At 37.5% G+C, this 23,742-nt stretch overlaps 1 protein-coding gene across 5 annotated transcripts in view; it reads right to left on the bottom strand.

The window, feature by feature from the left end:
- PTPRD (protein tyrosine phosphatase receptor type D) overlaps window positions 1-23,742 on the bottom strand; it is a 1,297,083-nt gene that overhangs the window by 273,432 nt on the left and 999,909 nt on the right. For all 5 annotated transcript variants that reach the window (XM_052775887.1, XM_052775885.1, XM_052775888.1 and 2 more), the window contains one exon: window positions 19,231-19,398. In XM_052775887.1, coding sequence (XP_052631847.1) covers window positions 19,231-19,315 — 85 coding nt within the window. In that variant the 5' untranslated portion in view covers window positions 19,316-19,398. The remainder of the gene's footprint in view (window positions 1-19,230; window positions 19,399-23,742) is intronic.

Here is a 23,742-nt window from a genome sequence, read left to right as displayed (position 1 = left end):
CTCTGATGGAGTGTTTCACACAGTGTAAATATAGAGAAAGATGTAAGTCCTGGGGTCTGTAATTTGGATAGGATTTTTCCAACTGATTTCATTTGTGCAGGGTTTCACCCACACAGTTAAAGAAAGACATTTACTGTATGGATAACTGAAGGTATATTTATGAAAAAGAGATCATTCCTTCAGCCAAAATAAATAGCAGGTTTCATGGTCACAGACTTTCAGACGTGGAACAGCACTTGAAGTGACAGTGATACATGTAAGACAGAGACATCAAGTCATGCAGTTCTTTGCCTTATTGTAAGTGGCATAAAGCTAGAATGTGTAGAATTTGAAAGGGTAGACTGCAGTTTTGTATGATGTCACCTATCTCTCCAACTTGTTTTCCTGTCATGATTGCATATAGTTAACACTTTCAAGTTTTGGGTTTGCCTTCCATTGTGAATGTTGTGATGTTCAATTTTTATGCAAAAGAAATTTAATCTATTATTAAATTTTCCTCTCATTCCTCGCTGTGTTAAGGAAGTAGCTTTTTTTTTTTTTTTAATACTATAAGATCTCTCATTCTTACACCTATTTCCATAAAACCAGTAGGCTTAACAGTATTTTACTTCCACATGACTTTCAGTCAACAGCTGAAATACAACATTAAAAGTATTAAGGGCACACTGAAATTTAGGTATTAACTTTCATAGAACCACAGATTCACTAAAGCTGGCAGTCACACCTGGTGAGTGTCTAGTCCAGCCCTGGCTCAGACCTGGGTCAGCTACAGAAGGTTGCCCAGAGTCATGCTTTGTTCAGTTTTAAATATCTCCAAGAATGGAAAGTCCACAAGCCCTCTCGACAACCTGGTCCAGTGCTCAGTCGCTCTTGAAATAATAGTAACAATAATAATAAAATTTCTTATGTTAAAATAGAGCTTCATGTGTTTCAGTTTGTGCCCACTGCCTCTTGTGCAGTCACTAGACACCACTGAGGAGAGTCTGGCTCCCACATCTTCACTCCCAACAGCTATTTATATATACATGGATAAGATCTCACTAAGCCTTCTCTCTTCAGGCTAAGCAGTCCCAAATCTCAACTTCTCTTTGTATGAACAATGTTTCAATGCTGTCACTGCTTTTGTGGCCCTTCACTGGACTCACTCCAGCATGTTTATATCTCTGTTGTACTGAGGAGCCCACCACTGGACCCAGCACTCCAGATGCATCTCACCAGTGCTGAGTAGAAGGGAAGGATCACCCCAGCTCAGGAAGCTGTAGGCCTTCTTTGCAGCAAGGACACGTTGCTGGTTTATGGTCAACTTTTTGTCCACCAGGACCCCCAGGACCTTTTCTGTCAGGCTGTTTCTCAGCTGGTCAGCCCCAGCATACAAGGGGTTGATCCTCCCCAGGTGCAGGGCTTGCCACTTCCCTTTCTTGAACTTCACGACGTTCCTGTCAGCCCATTTCTTCATCCTGCCCAGGTCCCTCAGAACAACACCTTGTGCACAATTTTGATAAAATAATTCAGGAAAAAAAAAATGTAGGAATTTCCCCATTTTCATTTTACTTCCCTAATGAACCCATGACGAATGTCAATCTTAAGTATTTCCAAACGAATCCCTAAGGCAATGCAAAAAAAAGTTGGTCAATATTCATGTACAGATTAATGGATTGGTTGTTAGAATTCAAGCAAGACATTTCCAAACTTACGATCTGCTTTACTTACAAGAAGTTTCCAGGACAGAATCATAAAATCATAGAAACATTTAGGTTGGAAAAGACCCTTAAGATGAAGTCCAACCGTAAACCTAACAGTGCCAAGTCCACCACTAAACTGTGTCCTTAAGCACCATGTCTACATGGCTTTTAAGCACCTCCAGGGATGGTGACTCAACCACCTCCCTGGGCAGCCTGTTCCAGTACTTGATAACCCTTTCAGTGAAGAATTTTTCCTAATAGCCTAGATGTCTACCTTGGAATAAAATTGCAACTCTGTCATATAAGCTTGAGAAATCAGCCACTGTCAATGATATAGTTCTCAAAAGAGCACAATTTTGATTCAGTTCTAGCTGATCGGTATGAGCTGAACAGTAGTTTGATCAGTAATAGCTGATACGGTATTAGCTGATACAGTACTAGCTGATCTAAATTACTAGAAACAAATTTTCAGTCACTGAATTTGGCACGCAGACTCAACATTACAATCCTGAATATGGACAGGTGAAAAAAACCCAGTCAGGTCTCTACAATGAACTCTGATACATGGTTCATTGTCCAGCATTAATTTGCTACAGTCAGCTTGGTATTGTCTTTTATTTTTCACTGAGGCAACACACATCAAGAAGCAGTTTGTCTAAAAGTACAATCAACGGGTTAGGTTAACCCCCTCCCAGTGTTTTTCATGTTGGAGAGCTACAGTGCTGTGCACCGACTTCACACCTCTTGACAGCACAAATACCACAAATGAAGAGTAGCATGAAGAACTGAAATGGCAGGTCTTAGGGGATCAAGCAGGAAAGCACTAAGCTTTACTGTTTGTTAGCAAGGGATCAGTGCCAATCAATTAATGATTTAATTACTTAGACTAATTAAGATAATGAACAACAGCAAGGCTACAATCAATTAGGTTTATCCAAACTTCCTATTTTTAGGATAGGACCCTGAGAACTACATTCTTCTTACAGGCACTTAAAGTGTGAAAGCTGTGCTACTTCAGTCTCAGAAAAAATAAAACAGAATCAATAAAACATAAGGGTTGCATTTAAAAAAAAAAAAAAAAGTATGCAGAGAAGGAAAAAATAACTGCCAGAGCTAGCAATTCTACAAACCCCATAGTCTAGTAAATTGGGAAAGTATGTTAAATTTTAGCAAAACAACAATTCTTAAAATTCTTCGCAGGAGTAAAACTGGTTTTTCTGTTTTTTTAATAGAAGAAAAAAATGTACTACTTGTGCACAATTACACTCCTCTTTGTAAAGATCCGTCTAGTCTTGACAGATAAAAAATTACAGTTTGGCTTCTTTTCATGTCATTATTGAGAGCTCACCCTTTCTTCATTGAAAGTATTGAAAGATCAGCAGAAAGTAAGTCTTGTCTGTCTGACTGCTTGTCTGATCATACAACACAGATAGCACTGAAAGGATCTTTGTCATTTTTTGAAACAGTCTGGCCAAGTAAAAACAATTTTAAATATCCCAAACCAGAAATAAAGTGAGAAAGTGCATCCATTTGAATATGAAGAAAGCAAGGCTGCTACTGCTTATGCTTTATATTGTAATGCTACTATACTGATCTCGAGTTTCTGCAACTTAAATGAAACTTCTTTGATGAATTTTTCAGTCTATTATTTCCACACGGCTGTTCCTGTTTTGTTTCTACTTTGTGATGCATAATTGACAACATTTCTGTACCAGTTTCCATGCACATTTATGAAAACTGGTGCTTACTTTTGACGTTAAGAGAAGAATGGAGAAGCTAGCAAGTGAAATAAAGACAGCTGAAGGAGAAAAGTGATGCATGGGAAGAAGCAGAAAGGGTAAAAGAAGGACACAGGAAATCTGAATTGCTGAACTAACAGGGTGAGGCCTACAGGAGAATCACAGCACAGCAGAAAAGTGGGCTGCTGTCTGGTGCCACAGAACACAAAGTAAGCAGTGGGTGGTGAAGTTCAGGCACAGCCTGCCACTGGGCTTTGCAGGTGCACAGCAATCCCTCTGCATTCCGCGCAGCAGAAGAGCAGTTCCTCACAGCAAAAAGCACACCTTCTCAAAGCAGAAGACATCCCCGGCTGGCCCCTGTCTCCAGTCAGAAAACCCTCCAGCTTTGCCTGAAGAAAAGTGGGCCACAGACTTTAAGAGGTATAATCACCCAATAGTACAGGTGTAGGGACAGGACACCCACTGCCCTCAAGGACAGGCAGAACTTGCATCTGAGTACTCAGATTGTGACAAAAAAGAAGACTGGAGCATCGACACTATTTTTAGAGCATAGACTCTGCTGGTTTTGTGTAACTTAGGGTATTTTGGCAGAAAAAGGAAAACACATTAATTACCAGAGAAATCTTGCACACTCTTTTAAAAGCTTTTTTATATTAGGAGCATTTAGAGATAAATACTAGAGTGGTGAGAATTTAGATTATCCTAAAATACTGTTTACAGTTACATGGTATTTGTAATTCCATTTTTTATTCACTTTTAAATCATTACTATGTTAATTGTCTTTCCTGGACCATGTGTGCATTCTAAAAAGAAAGGAAGTATATTAAAGAAACATAACTTTCCCTCCAGAATAAAAGTAATAGCATAATTTATTTATCTTCAATAAAACAGTAGTGTTATAATCAGAAATTAACATCACTGAAATAGATTCACAAAGCTGGGACTTAAGTTCTTTTCTAAAACTTCAATCTCAAAGCATTTGAGTATAAATGACTCAGCATATGATATGAAATACTACCTTTTTATTTTTCTGAACCAGTTCTTGCAGTTCTTGGAAACAAATTGCAGTAGCCTTCTAAAATGATCCATCTTTTGGATACCATTGACATCTCAGTGCCAGTATTACCACTGTACAGTCAAAGACATCAGCTTTCCTTGAAACTGTGCATTACTGTTCTGGGTTAGGCCCAGCCAGTAACAAAGCACCACAAGGCTGCTCCCTCACTCCTGCCCGCCCTGGTGGGATGGGGAGGAGAATATGTAACTAAAAGCTCATGGGTCGACACAAGGACAGGGAGGGAATCACTCACCAGTTACGGTCATGGGCAAAAGAGACTCAACTTGGGGAAAAAACAAAATCAATTTAATTTGTTACCAATCAAATTAAAACAGGATAATAAGAAGTAAACCCAAATCTTAAAATGCCTTCCCCCCTCCCCTCCCTCCTTCAAGGGCTCAACTCCACTCATGATTTTCTCTACCCTCCCCCCCCAGCAGCACAAGGGGACGGGGAATGGGGGTTGGGGTCAGTTCATCACACATTGTCTGTGCTACTCCTTCCTCCTCAGGGGGAGGACTCCTCACTCTTCCCCTGTTCCAGTGTGGGGTCCCTCCCACAGGAGAAAGTCCTCCATGAGCTTCTCCAAAGTGGGTCCTTCCCACAGGTTGCAGTCATTCCTGAACTGCTCCAGTGTGGGCCCTTTCTGCAGGCTGCAGTCCTTCAGTCACAGACTGCTCCAGCGCGGGCTTTCCTATGGAGTCACGGCAGCCTTCTTCAGGGGCATCTGACTGCTCTGGCGTGGGCTCCTCCCCAGGCTGCAGGTGGGCATCTGCTCCCCCGCTCACGTCCATGGGGTGGCTGGGGGACAGCCTGCCGTCTCACCACGGGCTGCAGGGGCATCCCCTCCTCCAGCGTACCTCCTCCCCCTCCTTCTTCACTGACCTCGGTGTCTGCAGAGGGGTTTCTCTCACATTCCACTCCTCCCCTCCACTTCAGGTTCCCCTTCTTAAATCTGTTCTCCCAGAGGCACTGCCACTGTCACTGATGGGCTCGGCCTTGGCCAGCAGTGGGTCCAACTCGGAGCCGGGGAAGCTTCTAGCAGCTTCTCACAGGAGCCATCCCTGTGGCCCCTCCACCACTGCCAAAACCTCACCACACAAACCCAATACAATTACCCGCCCTGCATTTTCGTAGCAGTATTCTCCCAAATAGCAACGAGTGTTTGCCTATGTTAGTAACTTCTTTTTCCTCATCAAAAATCTGAAAGCTATTAAAATTTACCTGTAATGTCCAAATATACCAGTTAAGGTAAAGAACTACAAATAAGGATTATTAATCTACCTCTTAAAAGTTAGCTTTAGACAGGATACCAGGGTGACACTTGTGAAAACAGTTAAGAAAATAAAGCCTCTTCCTTTGAATCTGACACTCTCAGTATAGACTATTCTCTTGCCTACAGTCAGATGCCTAACAAATATAAATTTTGAGGCTGATCTATGCACAAGAGATAGCAGTCCCTTCTGTTTTACGATATCTATAGCTCAGGCAGAACAGTTCTGATGATTTGCAGTTGCAGTTTATCACCTAAGAAATAAATAGTAATGCAGCTAATAAGAAAATAGCAATATGTAATTAGAAAAACTGTCTTGAGATGATGAAGATTGTAAGGGCCACAGATTGGGCCCAAAATGTAAAAATTGAGAGGTTAGATTTGGTCCTCTGACATTAGAGACCCCTTTTTTATCCTCACTGATCCTTCAAAATGCTTTCTTTGTAAAATGGAAAGACATGACAGATCTATTAACATCAAAGAAATCCAAACTCTTGATCTTCAGGCTCTGAGAGTAGTGCATCTTTCCCCCAAGGTTAAAGAGGGAAGAGTAAGACACTGAACCATCCACTCATAGATAAGGAAAAAAAAAAACCCAAAACATAAAAAAAATCAAATGCTAAAGACTTGGCAGATCTGCTCAATGGAAGAAATGAACGTTTATTAACAAAGGCCCCGATAAATTCTCAGTCAAAGAAGTGCAGATATTAGAGAGGAAACCATACAGAACTACTGGTCTATGCATCTGAAGAGAAAAGAAGGTTTGGTGCGTTCCAGACAAAAGGTGGATTTTTATGGCTATTGAAAAGGTAAACAAATCAAGGCATCTTGTTGCAGTTGGGTATCTGAGAATAATTTGGCTAGGAAGATCTAATATTTTCATATAAATAAAATCTACAAATTTTATCCACATATTCCAACTTCTGTATTTCAAAATAAATAAACAAATTCATGGCCAAATTTAGTTAAAAGTCCTCTCTAGCCTCCATTCACATATTCACATTTATTCAGAAGGAAGAAAGAAGCAGAAAATTGAAATAGCACTAGAAATGCATTTATTAGTTTTTAGCAATACCTGTAAGTTATATAGCCATGAGAAGAAATGTTCCTTTTTTTCTTTTTTTCCTACGCTTGATACAGAAAAAATTCCAGAAAGATTCAAGGATCAGGTTTATGCAGACTTTAGTTGTCGTTTAACTGTCTATACATAACCTATAATTTATCTAAACTGAGATCAATCATGAATTGTCACAGATACTCAGGGGCTTCTCTCAAGACATCAAATGATCTCCTGTTCTGTGTAGGTGCTGAGCTACTGTCAAACAGCGTACAGCTGAGAAAATTTTTCTAAAGACTTTCTGCCATGGGAAAATCCCACAGATTTTTCATGTAAATCTAAAGCTATTTTTAACATACTCATGTAATCCACATCATTATACTTATGAATCTCCAAAGCACTTCATTTCACTGTACTATTTTCAGAAGTCTGTAATTCATGAGTAAAAAACAACACTGAGCTGCTAAGTAGAATGCAAATCATCAATCTAGGAGAATCATGTTCAGTTAACAAAGGGGGAATGAGTAGAAATAAAACTTAAAAAAAAACAGTTCTAGCTTTTGTTTCTATCTAGACTAGAGGTATTTGTAAAAAGTTATTAATAATACCTTCTCAACAGCATAATAAGAAGCAACTAATTTTTTATGAATTAATAAATTCTAAAATAATGTATTAGAATTTATAAGGTTCAACAAAACTTCAGACATTAGAAGCAGGCAGGCATACCTACATGATATAACCAACTTTTACAAGATTGGAACAATGGAATTTATGACTTTAGATCTGCATTAATAAAATAGTATACATTGCTGCAGTTCCTGATATGGGAAACTGATAAAAATCTTATTTCATTAATGTCAGAATGCAATATAAATATAAAGGGTCAACAGCCAAATAAACATTTATCACCAAAGTTGATCACAAAAAGGCAGTTGTTTCAAGCAGCTAGTGCATGTTAATTAAGTAGCCATTGACTAAAAGCATTTATTGAGGTTTCTAAAAGGGATAGTATAACTACATTTTTATTTCATACCGTACTTAAAATCTGAATATGTCTTTATTCAAATTGATCTTTAATTAGTGCATTGCCAAATTATTTTAGGGGAATCTAAATTAATTCCTTGTGAGACATTCAATTTGAAAAGGAACTATATACCATTTATATTTTTAAGGAAATCCTTATCCACTTGATCTGAAAAGCTGGGTTTAAGAGTAGATACAATGTCATCTTCCTAAGATGTTGTAGGATCTTTCTGAGTCACAATTTACCTCTATTTTTTTTTATAATCTATACATTTTTAGATGCTACAACCTTTAAGTCACTTTCATCAGACCACAGATATTGAAAAAGGTCAGTGGACATGTTACAGTTCTTCTTATCAACAGTATGTCTGAAGATGAAAGATTATAAAAAAAAAGAAAAAAAGGTAACTAGGATTTTACACTAATGTACTTCGCCTGTGAACTGTAAAGCATCAGAAGGCATCCTGTAGAAAAATCTTCACGTCTCCTGCCTCACAGCAACATATACACACGTTGCCACGCAGCTGGCATACATGTGAGCTCCGTCATCTGTAACAGTAATATTGTAATTTTCCAAAATTATAAAATGTAATTGCTTAAATGCTTGCCATTGCTTTTCATTTCACTTACTAGTTTCAATTATATCAACAGTGTGATACAAGAATGTCCGAATCAACTTTTCTGGAAAAGATACAGTGGTGAATAAACAGTAGGAACAATGCTTATTGAAAATCTAACTATTTCTGAATGCAAGACCACAGCAAATGCCTTATTGGGTCACACTAAGTCTGTGTAGCCTGCTAGCATGTCTCCAGCAGTGTCAAGAGAAGGTGCGATCTGGGCACATTAGCCTGGGCAGTCTTTGAGGTCCATTCACTTCATACTCCTAAGGACATTAAAGGTGGCATTCCCGCTTGCTCTTTTGGTACTAATTTATGGACGTCCTGTACATGAACTTTTGAAGTTCTTCTTTGAAACTACAGATATTGTCTGCCTCCACAAAAACATGCAGCAAATTCCATCTTTTATCTGCTTTTAATCAATCTTCTACTAACTTCCTCAAACACCACAGTTCTATTATTATGGGGTTGGTGGATATCCATTCTGCTCTCACTTTATCCGCTACCCCCATAATTTTGCAGACCTCAGCCATAATCCCCACACTCATCTCTGCCATCTCTTCTTGAAAATGGAGGAGTCTCAGCCTTTGCAGTCTCTTCTCACATGGCAGCTTTCCATCCTCTGGACCATTTTCGCTGCCACTGTCTGCACTTTACCTAACTCGGTTGTTTCTTCTTGAGATATGTATATCAGACTGTATTCAAGATGTGGGTGCACTAAGATTTGTACCGTATCCAATCATCTCCTCCTTTCTTTTATTTCCTCAGGTAGAATTATTCATAGATTTAAAACTAGTTCTGTCTTTTACATTAAAAAAAGACAGATGGATTCTCCTTGTCACTTTTATACTGAGTCTAGCATCTTGTTTAGTGTTTATAAAATGCATCAAATCTTAACCCGAGAATATTCAGATATATAGTAGCAAACTGCCATTTAAGCAGTCTGTTCCAATAGTTACAATGTAATTGTTCAGAATTAGCTACTAGATTATTGTTAAATTCTCCTCGAACTGATTAAGCAAAATTCTCTATTGCAATTTCTATCTTCTCTACAAGAAAATCTGTATACATCAGCTGAAATAAGCCTTCAGTAATCTTTTTTACAAACAAAATTAACTTATTACCAAAGTTGATAAAGCATTTTCCCAGTTCAAATCTATGTTTTCCTCTTCCCTGCACTTTGTCCAGTTTGTCAACACACTTTTTAGAATGAGAAACCAAGACTAGATTTGCACTGCATTGTTAGCCTCACTAGGCCTATATATGCAGGGTTAATTTGCCTTTCTACTCCCATTCATTCTACCCTTGCTTTTCAATCAAAAGATGTTAGACACTACTGCCTCATCTTAACACAATAAACTTTCAGTTTATTTTCAAAATCATTACATTTAAAGATACTACTCTTATTCTGGACTGTATTTTTCATTTTTAGCTGTTTGGCCTTGCATTTGTTGCAGTTAAAATGTGTGCTGTTTCACTAGAACATGAGACCAAATGACTATTTCTCTCTCCAATGCAGATATCACCTGCCAATGTTCTCAACAGTTATAGATTTTTCTAAAGCATATGTAAAATTCTTGGAGGAAAAAAATGACCCAGGTGGAACTCTCCTGGAAATGCCCATATATAATTAACCCTCACTGCCAAAATAAATTTAATATCACTTTCCCTTGTTGTTCTTCCTCCTTCTTCAAATTTGCATGTTCCAAAAAAGAAAAATCAATAGTAGTGGAGCCAACCTTCCGTCCATACGCTGCTACTGAAGGGGAAAGCACAGAGAGCTTGAAAAATACACAGTAATTTAAAAATTACCTTCTTAAGCACAAACACTCTATCCAGTTAAGTTTCACAGACACACTTGGTTGAAGAATTTATATACCAATAGAATTAATTTTAAACTTCTATGGAAGTCTCTTCCTGAACAACAGCCTTACAGGGAAAAGGCTCTCAAAATTTCTTTTTAGCAAGGAACTTGAAAATGTGGTATGCATTGTGAAATTCAGTTATCTGCTATAACTTTGCACAGGAAGACCATGTCCAAAGTGCTGTTTACAATCATGCCCCAGAATTTCTTGTAAACTGGAATGATCGTTTGCCACATATCTGCATTCACATTGTATGAGTAATTTCAAGTTTGAATTGTCTTTTGTCAGTATATTCTCTTCAATTATACATGAACTCTTTACTCATCAACTGATATTATAAATTTGCACTCATTTTTCTCTTAACATGTACATTACAGTCTTGTATAATTCAGTGAAAGCCACAGTAGCAATTTATACACAACTTTATGTTTAAACCTCTTCTATAGCAATTTAAAGTCAAGATGTAACTATATTCTTCACATTGCTACCTTTAGCAGAAGGAAGCAGTCAAATTAATTTAGTTTGCACCACCAAAAATTCATAAAAAATTGTACATATTCTCAAAACTTTGAAAGGATTAAATTAAAAATTATTTGCCTAACTGTTTTGAATAAATACAGCTTCAAGCAGACACTATTAAAGATAGAAAGATCCTATACATCAGTAATTTTGGGAGAAGGTCGTTTCCTGAAAGGTAGGGTGGAAACAAAAGTGAATGGTGATCTTCCTGTGTATTTTCAGGTTTTTATAATTTGCTAAAGCTGTTGTCAGAAGTTCACTGCTGCAACAGATGCTGCTACTCAAGATTTTATCTCCATTTCAGCCACTGAGGGTTAAAACTCAGATAAGGAGTGAAAATATTGTAAACCACCACAGCAGTTGTTGTACTGTGTGAATATAACTTAAAAAAATCTAAAATTTCTATATTGTTCTTTCTCCTTTCTTTTTCCCCTAAGAATTGCTCCTATATTAAGACTATGATACGTACTTTTAGTAAATGTTTAAAGTATGCAGACATGTTCTTAAGCAATCTAGCAAACACAGACACGTTGAAATTCCCTGCCAGTTCTGACAAGAGAATATTAATGACCCACATTCCTTTATCTGCCAGTGGTCATTACTAATGCTGCAGGGAATTGCATACAGTGAGATAGTTACCCATACTGAAGTTTCTCCAGAAACACTTTCTGTTAACAGTTGACATTAATCTAAATAATGTGGTTTTGTCCAACTCTGTTGGGCCATTAAAATACAGCTCCCTTATCTAGGTTTCTTGGTGTCTGGGAATACTGGAGACCCTGGATTTCAGGACTCTAGTTTTACATACGCTCCAGGAAATCCAAAAGATGTAGGGCTTTCATACTTGGAGAGACTTCACTGCCTCTATAGTCAGCCAGAGGCAATGTTGCCAGGGCTTAAAGGCTTCTCAAGACTCCAGAGCTTGTGACTCAGCTCTGTTTCAGTGCTCTGCTTTTGGGAGGTAGGGGCTTGCAACTACCTAAATTAACAGCAGCTGTGAAACAGACATGGAAGCAATCCTCAAAGTTGCAGAGATAAACTTACAAAAATGTTCAGGAGAACCATCCTCCAGTTGTTCTTCAGTTTATTCTATAGTTCAAAGCCCTGGTAAACTACAATTAATTCTAATTTTTTAATTCACACTTTACAAAATACATATCTTTTGTTCATACGAAATTTTAAAATGTTTTGTCATGTACAGATTTAGAGATAACCCAAACACCTTCTTAAATATTATGTGAATTGGAAAACTATATTCCTCAAGCAGCTCTCAATTTTGCTGTTAATACTTGATAATTTAAAGCAAGTTAAACAGATATGGTGGTAATTATGGCCACTCTTGGAATTAAAATATTCAAATTTGCTTTAATGTAAGGATTTGAAAAATAAGGTTTGGATAAATTCTGGTTTATGCAAACAGCCATATTATCTGTAATTTCTGTGACTAAGTCAGTGTGTTTGGAATGATCACATAATGTTTTCACTTCCCCTGATTCTCCATCTCAACTATCACATATATTCTAAAGCCTTCACTTTGCTGCAGAGCAAAATGAATACATCTAGAATGGTTTGGTATAACTAGCTGTCCCACTTTTCTCTAAGACTAAAACTTTTGAGAACTGATGGTTGATTAACTTGACATATTTTAACATCATATTTAACAAGTGCAATGTAAAATTACTCTCGCAATACTATATACCAATTTTTATAAAATCAGCTGGAAAATATCCTAGGGTCGAACTGTAGAGAGAATATAAAAATTCCTGAAAAAAGAATATAAAACAAAATTGAAAGCTATTTTTTTCAGAAAAGGCAGTCCATGTTTAAACTCTCTTGCATACATCACCATTATTAAAAGAAAGAGCAATGTAAACAAAGGGGCTATATCTTACACAAAATGGATGCTATCAGCACTAAGATATCAAGATAGATAACACTGAAAAAATTACCAATAAAGAATACAAAGATTTTATCTTTGGATTTTACAGTTCTTGCTACTGCCCGTAATTGAAAGCAGTAATTGAAATAATCTCTTTAAAGATGTCAGAGTTTAAATCTAAATCTAATATGACAGAAATTTAGTCCTAGTTACCAAAGGCACACATACAAAAAAGTAAATCATTTCTATGTTGGGCTTGCCTGCATATAGTCCTTACAAACCTATTCTGCAATAGGGGTTTTTTTTTAGTGTAAACCATGTATGCCTAGTTGCAAGAGTTACTGTAAGATAATTACTTTCTATAAGATAATTGCTTTGGAAGATCTATTTAGGTTAGATTAGTGTTGTAGACAAGTGCTTAGAAAAAAAATCTTGATGTGGACTGCATGAATGTGTTTCAGCTTGTTGAAGAACATTGAAAAATTTGAAAGGGGAAGAATGGTACTAGCAGGGGAAAAAAGCAGGTGTTCTTTAAAAAACAAAATTAAGGAAGCAAACGGAACAAGAAAAAAGAGGGAAAATAGCCATCTTATGTTTCTGATTTCACCAATACTAAACTACCATCTTTAGATCCTATTTAAACAAGAATTTGTCTCAATCACCCCAACATTTGTTGAAAGTAATCACTGTCCTGTCAGCACTAAGTTTTAGCCCTTCCTGATCCTGGTCTAGAGAAGATCATGAAGACTTTTCTGTAAGACAGCATGATGCTAACTGACATATAAGCCTCAGGAGCCAGAGAATGAACTAAACATTATTCATATTTCAATCAATGGGGAATGCAAGCAACTTACAATAAATGTATTGTTTATGGTCAGTATTTCTGTTTGCCTTTTTACAGTCAGCTGCAACCACTTCTACTGAATGAAGAAAGAATTGTGGCTTCTCTTCTAAAACAGCATCTCAAAAGAAGCAGCAAAAGAAAAATGTCAGAGCAGAAGCTGTGTAACCAAGAATGAAGCAAAAGAATTAAACAGACAAAATTACTGGAATGCAGCAGAGAATTTGGAAGTGCTAATGATCAGGCCTTTCTCAGGGCGGAGAAGGACCAGGATGTGTGTTGAAAATCAATTTAACTACTAAAAAGCAGGATGCAGAATATCTGCAGAAAATTATTTGATTCTATTAATACAAATTGAACTCCTGAATTTCAAAAACTAGGATACTAGGAAAGACCAGGAATAACCTTTTTAAAAGCATTTTATATTTTACATATTTCTTTGAGCTTAGTGATTAACTTGACAACTCATCATTACAGAGGTCAGATAGAGATAATAGTATACCATATTCTATAGTTTGAAAAGAAATCTGTTACATAAGAGTCTCTGAAACATGTATGCTTCTTGTTATCAAACAGATGAACCTGCAGAAAGCTTCTAGGTAGATACTATTCTGCCAGTTCATTTAGAAAACATGAAAAAAAAGTACTTTTCTTATGACAAACAATGTGATATTACCAATTTTTCAGTAGATGTAGACAAGTACTGCCTTAACACAGTTGCCATCTACACCATTGAGAACAAGGCAGATAATGATAAACACTGTGAACTAGCAGATTGTCCTTCTACAAACAAGAAGGCTAAACAAACATCTTCTTTCCTCAGTGAATTCTGTAACATCGTCTCACAGTGTGCATAGAAGCTACAAATACTAAATATAAATGGAGGCAACTAAAACAAAAATCAAGATTTTTTACTTCTTATACTTGCAAGTAACACTTCATTTTACTAACAATAAAAGGTAAAAGAGCAAAGGTAATTTTGCCACCTTTCAATTTTGCTTACTTTGCGCAGTCAAGCATTAAACTTAGTTTCTGGATTCACAGAATCAGATCTTGGTTGCACACATAAGGGGCATGGTGCACTCATCTAATCCACCAGGGAAGGTTTTTTGGCATTTCCATCGTGTATCCCTTTGAAAGGTGGCCACAGGAGAGTTCATCAGCCCATGCCAACACATTCAGGTCTTTCACAATGATGGAGAGAAACAAAGATGTCTCATTCCCTCCCTCAGCTGTGAGGGTAGTATGTAAACAGAAAAGAAGTACTAAGGACTGCCATTGGGAACCTCTTCAAAAGCATGAAGCGGGCTTACTACTTGGATCCCACTCACAGTGATTTCATAGTGAGATCGGAAAAGTGTGAGTTCCTTATCCAGTTGCAATTACTCTGGAAAGAATACAATACAGTGGTAATGTCAGGATATATCTTCTTTTCTGTAGTACCTTGGTGCTAGCAACAGAAAAATGATGAATAAAAAAAGAAGGCATGTCCTTTCCACTGTGACAGAGAAAAAAAAAGACAAAAATTTTGTCCCCTTTATGTCACCTTCTGTGTCCTCTCCCCACTAAAAGGAAATAACATAGTGCCGCCAACTGTTTGTGGAGAAGTTCAAGAGCCCTGGACAACAGTAGGGTCTGTGACCCTTTTACAAAGAGCTGTACAAACAGGAGCAGTAACTGCAAGAATGGAGGGCAGACCAATTCCAGCACAGCAGGAGCTTTTCTTCAAGTCCTCAAGAAATCCAGGAGAAGAGCTAATCATGCAAGAAGACACATCTTTCTGTGTCTCTGCACACAGAAGGCTCACTGATCCTGTGCTATCTCTCACCCAGCCTATAAAATAATGTCGGTGGAAATTCAGCATATCTTTGAAATAAACAAAGTACATTGTGAAAAGTAAAATTTTACTGTCACTCTCAAAGAGCTCCTCTTTTAGATTGATAAAAAAGAAAAACATTAATTTACAACTCACAGCATTAATGCAGTATTATGTGGAGCCATATAAACACGTATATGGCACACAATGTATTTCATACCATATAATGTATGCCATTTGTATATACATATATAAATATTTATGGAATTTAAAAGCCTGTGCATATTAATTCCTTGATAATCATAGTCTCTTTCTTTAATCTCATAGGTGAAGAGACAGAGGAATGTGCTGCATGGTTTTCAGCACTATATTGTAAAAGGAATGAAATCATTAAATCTGAGTAGAATACAGGAGACATTGCATTGACATCTAGCTATCACAAGCCTCTTTCGTTTGTGTTAGGTGCATCACAGCCTTTTAGCTAAAATTTAAACCAAGTCAGTGCAAGTGAACAAAATCTTGCATTAGATTTGTCTCCTTTCAAATCCAGTTCTTTCTATTATTCCTTGGAAATAAAGGGAATGCAGGAAAGGCTGTAGGAAGCTGAAAAATCAGTTTCAACTGTAAAGTGCACCTTGTAAAAAAGGATTATGTTAATTTATACAAATTGTGGGCATTCGCACAACTTCTCAGTCACACCTTTTATTAGTAGTAAGCAGAAAATAAAGGTAACTTCAAAAGAGAAGCCTTTTCCCCATAAAGTAAGAGCTAGCCAGATTAGATGAAAGCCTGACTATTTAAAGTGACCGTTTCATATTCACCTGGTACATGTAAGAGTTTGCCCACTTCCTGCATTTCACAGTACCACTATCCAGACGGCAAAAACTCTTAACAACAAAAAAACAGGGAAGACCCACAGAAATAGAGCTTTCAAAATTCTAACAAGTCAACAGTATTTTTAAATGATCAGGTGAGAAACTGCACTTCTGTTCTTAGAAAGTTATACTGTCCAGCTCAATTCTCTCCTTAAGAAAATACAGAAACAGTAAAACCAGAGATACCTAGTCTACCACTTCTCAGCATAATTGTCTGCTTATTCTCTATTCTCGAATGTCTTAACAGAGACTCTGACCTAAAATCTTGACTAGCACATAGCACAAATGAGTTTGTCTTAAAGCATTTCTATTTATTTTAAAGAAAAAAATAGTTAATGAAATTACTATTACATTATAATTTAGTTCCAAAATTCTAGCAGTATTTCTCAACTTTTTCTTAGTTGAATCTTTCCCATCTTTTAACTTTTTTAAATCTTCCTATTTTTCTATTTGTAAGTATTTTTAAACTGTCATTTTCTTTCTCCTATTGGCTAATAATAAGAAGATGCTATAGATAATAAGTAATAACCATGGATGATATTGCAACATTATAAATCCCTCCAAGAAGATATCCTAATATATCTTTGTTTAGCTACCCTCCATTCTTGTAACTCTGCCTAGTAACACCTACTAATTACATAGACAAATATACAAAATCATAAAGGATTAGTTTATGTGAGTTCCTCTAGCACAAAACTCAGCTGATTTGTACATTTGTGAAAGATGATCAGTGGTATTTAGGGTGGGGTGTTTCCAACTTACATTAACAGCGCTGCTAACATATTATCTACTAATACAACCACATGAAACTATTAATGATCACATAATATGAAAGTATGGTATAAATCACTGTCTAAAAGGAATAGAAGAAAAGAAGTAATTAATCTGTTAGCTTGAGGAGACCTTTGCTTTGTTCTCCAGTCAAGATAGTACACTAGTCCTGTAAAGAATATGATTATTAAGAATCTGTCTTTGAAATTACTACTTATCCAATATTAATTAGTATTAATATTTATTACTACATCATTTTTACTCTTTCTTAGTTTCTTTTAAGACTGCATCTTGTTGTCCAGGCAGGTTTCACTGAGAGTAACTCCCACAAAAAGATAATCTTTGTGCGTCTTACAACCTTTATTCTGCATGTGACGCTCCATAGATTCTAGCAACACCACAAAGTCCTCCTAGCCCTAACCCGCAAAGGTTAATAGCTGACTTCTATTTTGTTTCATTTTGTTTAAAATAAAAAAGAATCGTAAGTGGAATACAGCAGTTTTGGAAAACTGAATCTGAAAAATCCCTTAAAAAGTGTACTCAGGCACCAGCCAATTTTGAAGTAAACTCCAAGCTAACCTTCAAAAAAACTATCCTCCTTCCCCACAGAGAAAAATGATGAAAGAGGGAACCTCCTGTTTAACATAACATGATTACAGAAACTCTACCTTTCTCTCACAAGTAGACTAACAAAAGAGTTTCTGAGGTTTGTCTGTCTTTTTGCAAATTGATAACTGATTGGGGTTACCAAAACCAAAAAATCATTCACTACTCGCCTACAGGAGGTTGGACATTCCATTATCTGAAGCAGAAAAGGTATACCAGTTTCTAAAAATCTTTGTTTGCTAAGCACAGAATTTACTTTTAAACTAAGTGGTATACTACAACTGCAGAAACATCCAACATATGAGGCCACTTCCCAATTAATTATTTGCTGGCTAAAGTGTTAAAATGTCCTTGGCTTCACCTTAGACACAAACATCCCAGCTGGTCATTATCTACCTGGAAAGGGGCCAAAGAATCTCAGCTGTCAGTACTCAAAAAACATGTATGTTTTATCCCTTTTTTTTGTTTACTTACTTCACTTTCATAGAACTACAGTCAAAAGAAGGAAGTCTTATTACACAAGGAAGTGGAAAGATTTTGTATCTCTTTTATTGTTGTAATTTAGTATACCTCAAGTGCAAGTGATAAGTGGAGTGATAAGGAACTCTTCAATATGTATTTACTGAGAACTGATTTATCCAACCTTACTGACACTGTTTTTGTTCTTCTGTGTTCCTACTTAATTCAGCTGCTCCTTTGTTTTACACAGATGTGTGAAAAACCACAGAAGTCTTCGAAAGTCAGAGCTGGAACAAAGTTACTGATTGGTGATGTATCTGCACAGAGTCACAAAGATTCGATAGGAAAATATTCCTCAATCAAGTGAATGTTAACAGTCAGCTTGTAATAAACCTGCAGGTCAACAGATGGAAAGCAAATGGCTTTTCTCATTTGCACATTACTTCTGCAAGAAGCCACAGGACAGCTGGGAGAAGGAATACACGTAAACAAGGCAGACCTAATGATTTCCTAATTCAAAAGAAGATATTATCTTCCCATTAATAGGTAAACTAATTGACCAAAATCCAACAGTTTCCCCTCAGTACAAGTAAACATAGGTGCCTCTCCTCACTGAATTGTCACACATTTAGGCCAGCCACTAAGTTGTCAGTTCTGCTTGATTTGTTTGGATACTGTATTCTGTGACAGCTGTCGGAAATAATACATTAGAACAGCTGTTATGGTAGTTACAAAGAGCCTGGAATTTTAATTGGAGTGGATATTAATTGTTGGGGGGCAGTGTCTTTTGCTTTTAAACAAAGTTAAGAAAGAAATAGTCAAAGAATGACAGATGTCTTTAAGAGATTTGACCAATGTTTGGTAAGCAAGGTTGGTCTTTGTTTTGACTACGTAACTTTGTGGCAATGGTCTCCACCATCTGAGCAGCAGCCATTAGTTGCTTAAGAAAAGGGGTATTAAGAAGAAAAATAGTAAGGAAGTTGCATAAATAATCCTTTTAAATTACTAGCTGTGATCTAGACAGGACCTCGCAGTGTTTTAAGAATTACTCAAAAGGAGACTCATTCTGAGACCCTCAGTAACCACCAGCTGAAAACAAAACTGTTCATTGTGGCCAAGACCTAAGCACAAATGAATAGTAAGCTTACTTTCAGCATCAGCATAGAGTAGCAAGCACAGGAGCACCACCATTGGCCTGGCTACGTGCATCATCTGACAGCTTGGCACCAGCATGCTTTTGCAGCCTTGCTCTCACTGGCTTAAAAGCCACTGCGAGTCTGTCTGGTCTGAAATTTCAGATGAAGTATTTTCAGAGCCTGTGGAACAGATAAGAAAAAGAGAAAAATACAGTTAGCAACAATAGGGCAGAGGTTTTCTGTTTTTTTCTAAGCATTCACAATTTGATACAAAACAATTTTAAAAGACAAAAGGGTAAGGGAGAAAGAAAAGGAAACATGATTCACTTCAGGCACTGGCATATACCAGAACATTCAAGGTATCGTATATGTTAGCACTGTCCCAACATATTTCTCAGAGCACCCTCTTCTACCATAATCAAGCATCTGTCACACCCTGGATCTTTTGTTGTATTCAACAGTACCTTCTGAATCACAAGAGCTGTCATTGTTAATGAAGTATAATATAACACTGGAATAGTCATGTTGCAAGAAGGTAATCATAGTGGATTCAATATCCAGAATAAAACGTCCACTTGCAAGCAGCATACTGGGAGCTGATGCCCTGGCATCTGGCAAGAGTAACACAGCAAAATCTGCTTCATGAGGTGTTCTTAAAGCTAGACATCAAATGTTAGCATACTGCATAGTTCAACAGCTCTCAAAGGTTAAAGTTCCTGTTGTGATTTCCTGTACATATCTGAATTATGCCTAACAGAAGAACAGAAATCCAGCATTGAATAAACGGCTGAGATTCCAATTCAATCTGTCTCATCTATTATGATGCGTAATTGAATATGATATGCTGGGAGCACTGCAGCTCAAGTACCTGACTTAAAAAAGCAGGTTTTTTTCTTGTCCAAATTTACCACACCTGAGCAATAACAGAAATTAAGGAATATAAAAATATTTTTCCCTCTCATAAGAAATGCTAAAGATATCCCCAAATAGCCTGACGTTGTCACTAAACACTGAAATTTACTGATATACTGATATACTGAATAACACTGCATCTCTTCCCTGTTGGCCTGAGGTGTCATGGACCCACCCAGCCATAAATAATTCACTCTTATGTTGCCAATCCAGATCTACCTGAGCCACTTCAACCTTAGCAGCCTTGTCTACCTGTTGGTTGTTTTGATGTTCTTCAGTGGCCCAACTTAGGTACGTGAACATCTACATGACGAACTTTCACAACCAGGTTCTCTAGCTGGAGTTGAACCTACAATCTTCTGATTGTAGGGTCCGCAACATATAAACTTTGGCAAGTTTGATACTATCTTTTTCATTACCGCACGAGTGGTTTCCATGCAGTGAAGAAAAAAACCAAAAGGGCAGAGAAAAAAATTATACTGATTACCATTCCACTACACGGACCTTACAGAGCCCACTTTACAATGCAGTGCGATGCTCAAAGAATCTACTCAAGGAAGAAAAGGTATGAGCAGCAGTTAGAAATCTATGGCTGTTACGAATCTCTTTTGTAAAACAATCTTTTCAATCTGCTACTGCCATCAAAAAATACAAACCTAAGAAATCTTCATGGGCAAAATGCTGAAGGCACCAGCTCCCCACTTTCATCACTACCATCTTCATGCCAGCATTTCAAATGACAGCAAAGTCCATGAGACATCAGTCCTGTTGTACTCAATTTGCATCTGTGCAAGCGTATTGGAGCCAACTGCTACGTAATGATTCCAATGCTATCACAAAGATGGAGATGTATGAAATGTACTTTCAAGGAAGAGGTGATTTTCATTTTGCTTCTTCTAGACTGCATGAGCTACAAGGGAGCCCTCAACTATCTCCAAAGGCAGCTCACTTGTGGCCAAAACTTTATCTTTTCTTTGGCACGCAAACTCACTAGCTGATATGTGAAGGTGAATGGCAGAAATGTGATGGGTACTAAGATTTGTGTCTGAACCATAAACTGCTCCCTTTAGCAGAGGAGGAATTGAAGAGGAAACAACACCGATAATTTGTAAGAGGAGCAGAGGAAGGAAAAAAAAGGTGACCACGAAGGTGCTTGTTTTACACAACTGTTTTTTAATGGAGCACTGGAGATTATTTTCACACATTCCAAACACTCCCACCAAAATATTAAATGTGGTATCTAACATAAAAAATATTATTATCTGCTTCAGAAAAAAGGGGGCATTTTAAACATCTCATGAACCTGGTATGTGTATATGTATTTATCCTCTACAAGCTGTCTGCAAATGAAGGGATGGATCAGAAAACCTGGCAAAGAAAAGATCGAGAAGAAAAAGGAGGTGTGGGTTTTTTTTAATTAAAAACCCCATTCCATTCTCCCACTCTAAATGCACATACAAGCACTTAGAAATACTGCACTCATTGTCTCTATGAAGCTGATATTCATTATCACTCAGATCATAAAAACCAAGGGCCTCTGCTTCCTTTCTTTGCTGCTTCTGAGTGTCATGGCTTTAGCTAACCTGATAAACACACTAAGGTTTCCAGGAGACCCTTTGCCTATTGTTTTGTCTCTTCACCTGCTTATGCCTCCATAGCTAACTTCTAGTATTTCAGGTCAAGTAAACAGAAGCATTTGAAGAAAGATGGCAGGTGGGTCCTTTTCCTTTCAAGTAAGTTCAAGATACACTGTTAGTGGAGGCATGCAGATGATGGGTTGATAACACTAGAGACAAGAAAGCCAAGAGACAATCAGGTGCTAGCAAGGCTCTCCACACAAGTCTGCCTCAGCTTTACCTACAAAACCCCATACCTTCAGCCAGGGACCCTGCTACTGACAATTGTACCAACTCTGAGATTGGTAATCATCTGGTATGTAGGTCTCTACATGGCTTATTTGTGAAAACTAACATGGAGATGCAATTCCTTACAAGGACTAAATTAAATTATCAACCAAGTATTAACTTCCAAATCAAACCACCTTCATAATTCCAAAGTAAAATGTTCATTTAATGCATTATTAATTCTTAAATGCAGTAGTTTCTTCCCTTTTCTATTTTCTCCTGACCATGTGTCCTGGTTTTAGCTGGGATAGAGTTAACTGTCTTCCTAGTAGCTGGTACAGTGCTATGTTTTGAGTTCAGTATGCGAAGAATGTGGATAACACTGATGTTTTCAGTTGTTGCTCAGTAGTGTTTAGACTAAAGTCAAGGATTTTTCAGCTTCTCATGCCCAGCCAGTGAGAAAGCTGGAGGGGCACAAGAAGTTGGCACAGGACACAGCCAGGGCACCTGACCCAAACTGGCCAACGGGGTATTCCATACCACGGGACGTCCCATCTAGTATAGGAACTGGGGAGTGGGGGCGGGGATTTGCCGCTCGGGGACTAGCTGGGTGTCGATCGGCGGGTGGTGAGCAATTGCACCGCGCATCATTTGTACATTCCAATCCTTTCATTATTGCTGTTGTCATTTTATTAGTGTTATCATTATCATTATTAGTTTCTTCTTTTCTGTTCTATTAAACCGTTCTTATCTCAACCCACGGGTTTTGCTTCTTTTCCCGATTTTCTCCCCCGTCCCACTGGGTGAGGGGGAGTGAGTGAGCAGCTGCGTGGTGTTTAGTTGCTGGCTGGGGTTAAACCACGACACAATGGTTTGTTACATCTGGAGCATGGTACCAGAGAGAGTGAAAATACAAACAGCATTTGCAGCACCAGGTTATACTAGCCTCTTCCTCAGAGGGCCAAGATTTGTCTTGCAGAATTCATCCAAAGTAAGGTACTATCTTAGCAGCCCCTGTTACAGCATCCACACTGCACCAGTGAAGAAAGATGGGGCTTCTCCTTGGTAGAAAACTGATCACTATAGCTACAGAGAGATCAATAGTTATTCAAAAAAAGTCTGTTTGTGAAAGCTTTAATAAAAGCTGGTTTTATTTTACCGTAAGTAGTGTGTAACTGCTGTATTAAATAATCAAAAATTTCTCTCATAACAGCTCTGAAAGAGCTAACTATGAATAATTTCTTCCACAACAGCTATTTTGGTCTCTTTCCCCAGACAAACAAATTTTGATACATAAGTGAAAACCAAAGGTAGGTAATGTATCTATCATTAGCAGATATGTAAGTAAGAGGATAGATTTTCTCTGATTAGTTTTATCTATCAATAAGATCAGTAAAAGTGGAGATGTCCAGCCCCCCAGAGTGTTCAATGCAGAGACACAAGAGAATTCTCCTCAGCAGGGGCATGTCAGATGATAGTACCAAGGCATGGGCACATATACCAATTACCCTCAAAAGGATCAACTGAGTGAACTAAACATCTGAACACTGAACTAATTCTGTGCAGTCTGTTTACTTTAGTACCAAAACTAATCTTTTAGGTGCTAACACAGTACACAGGAGGAGATGGTCCCTGCTCCAAGACAATTAAAGTTATAGAAAATGCTTACCTGGAGGCAAATCTTACAATGAAAAAAAAAGTAAATGACAATTTTATTTATCTGCTTGCTTTTCCATGCCTGCACGTGCATGTAAATGCTTGATAACGC

Source organism: Harpia harpyja, chromosome Z (assembly GCF_026419915.1).
Source record: "Harpia harpyja isolate bHarHar1 chromosome Z, bHarHar1 primary haplotype, whole genome shotgun sequence".
Classification (NCBI taxonomy): domain Eukaryota; kingdom Metazoa; phylum Chordata; class Aves; order Accipitriformes; family Accipitridae; genus Harpia; species Harpia harpyja.
This window is presented reverse-complemented; position numbering and strand designations above follow the sequence as displayed.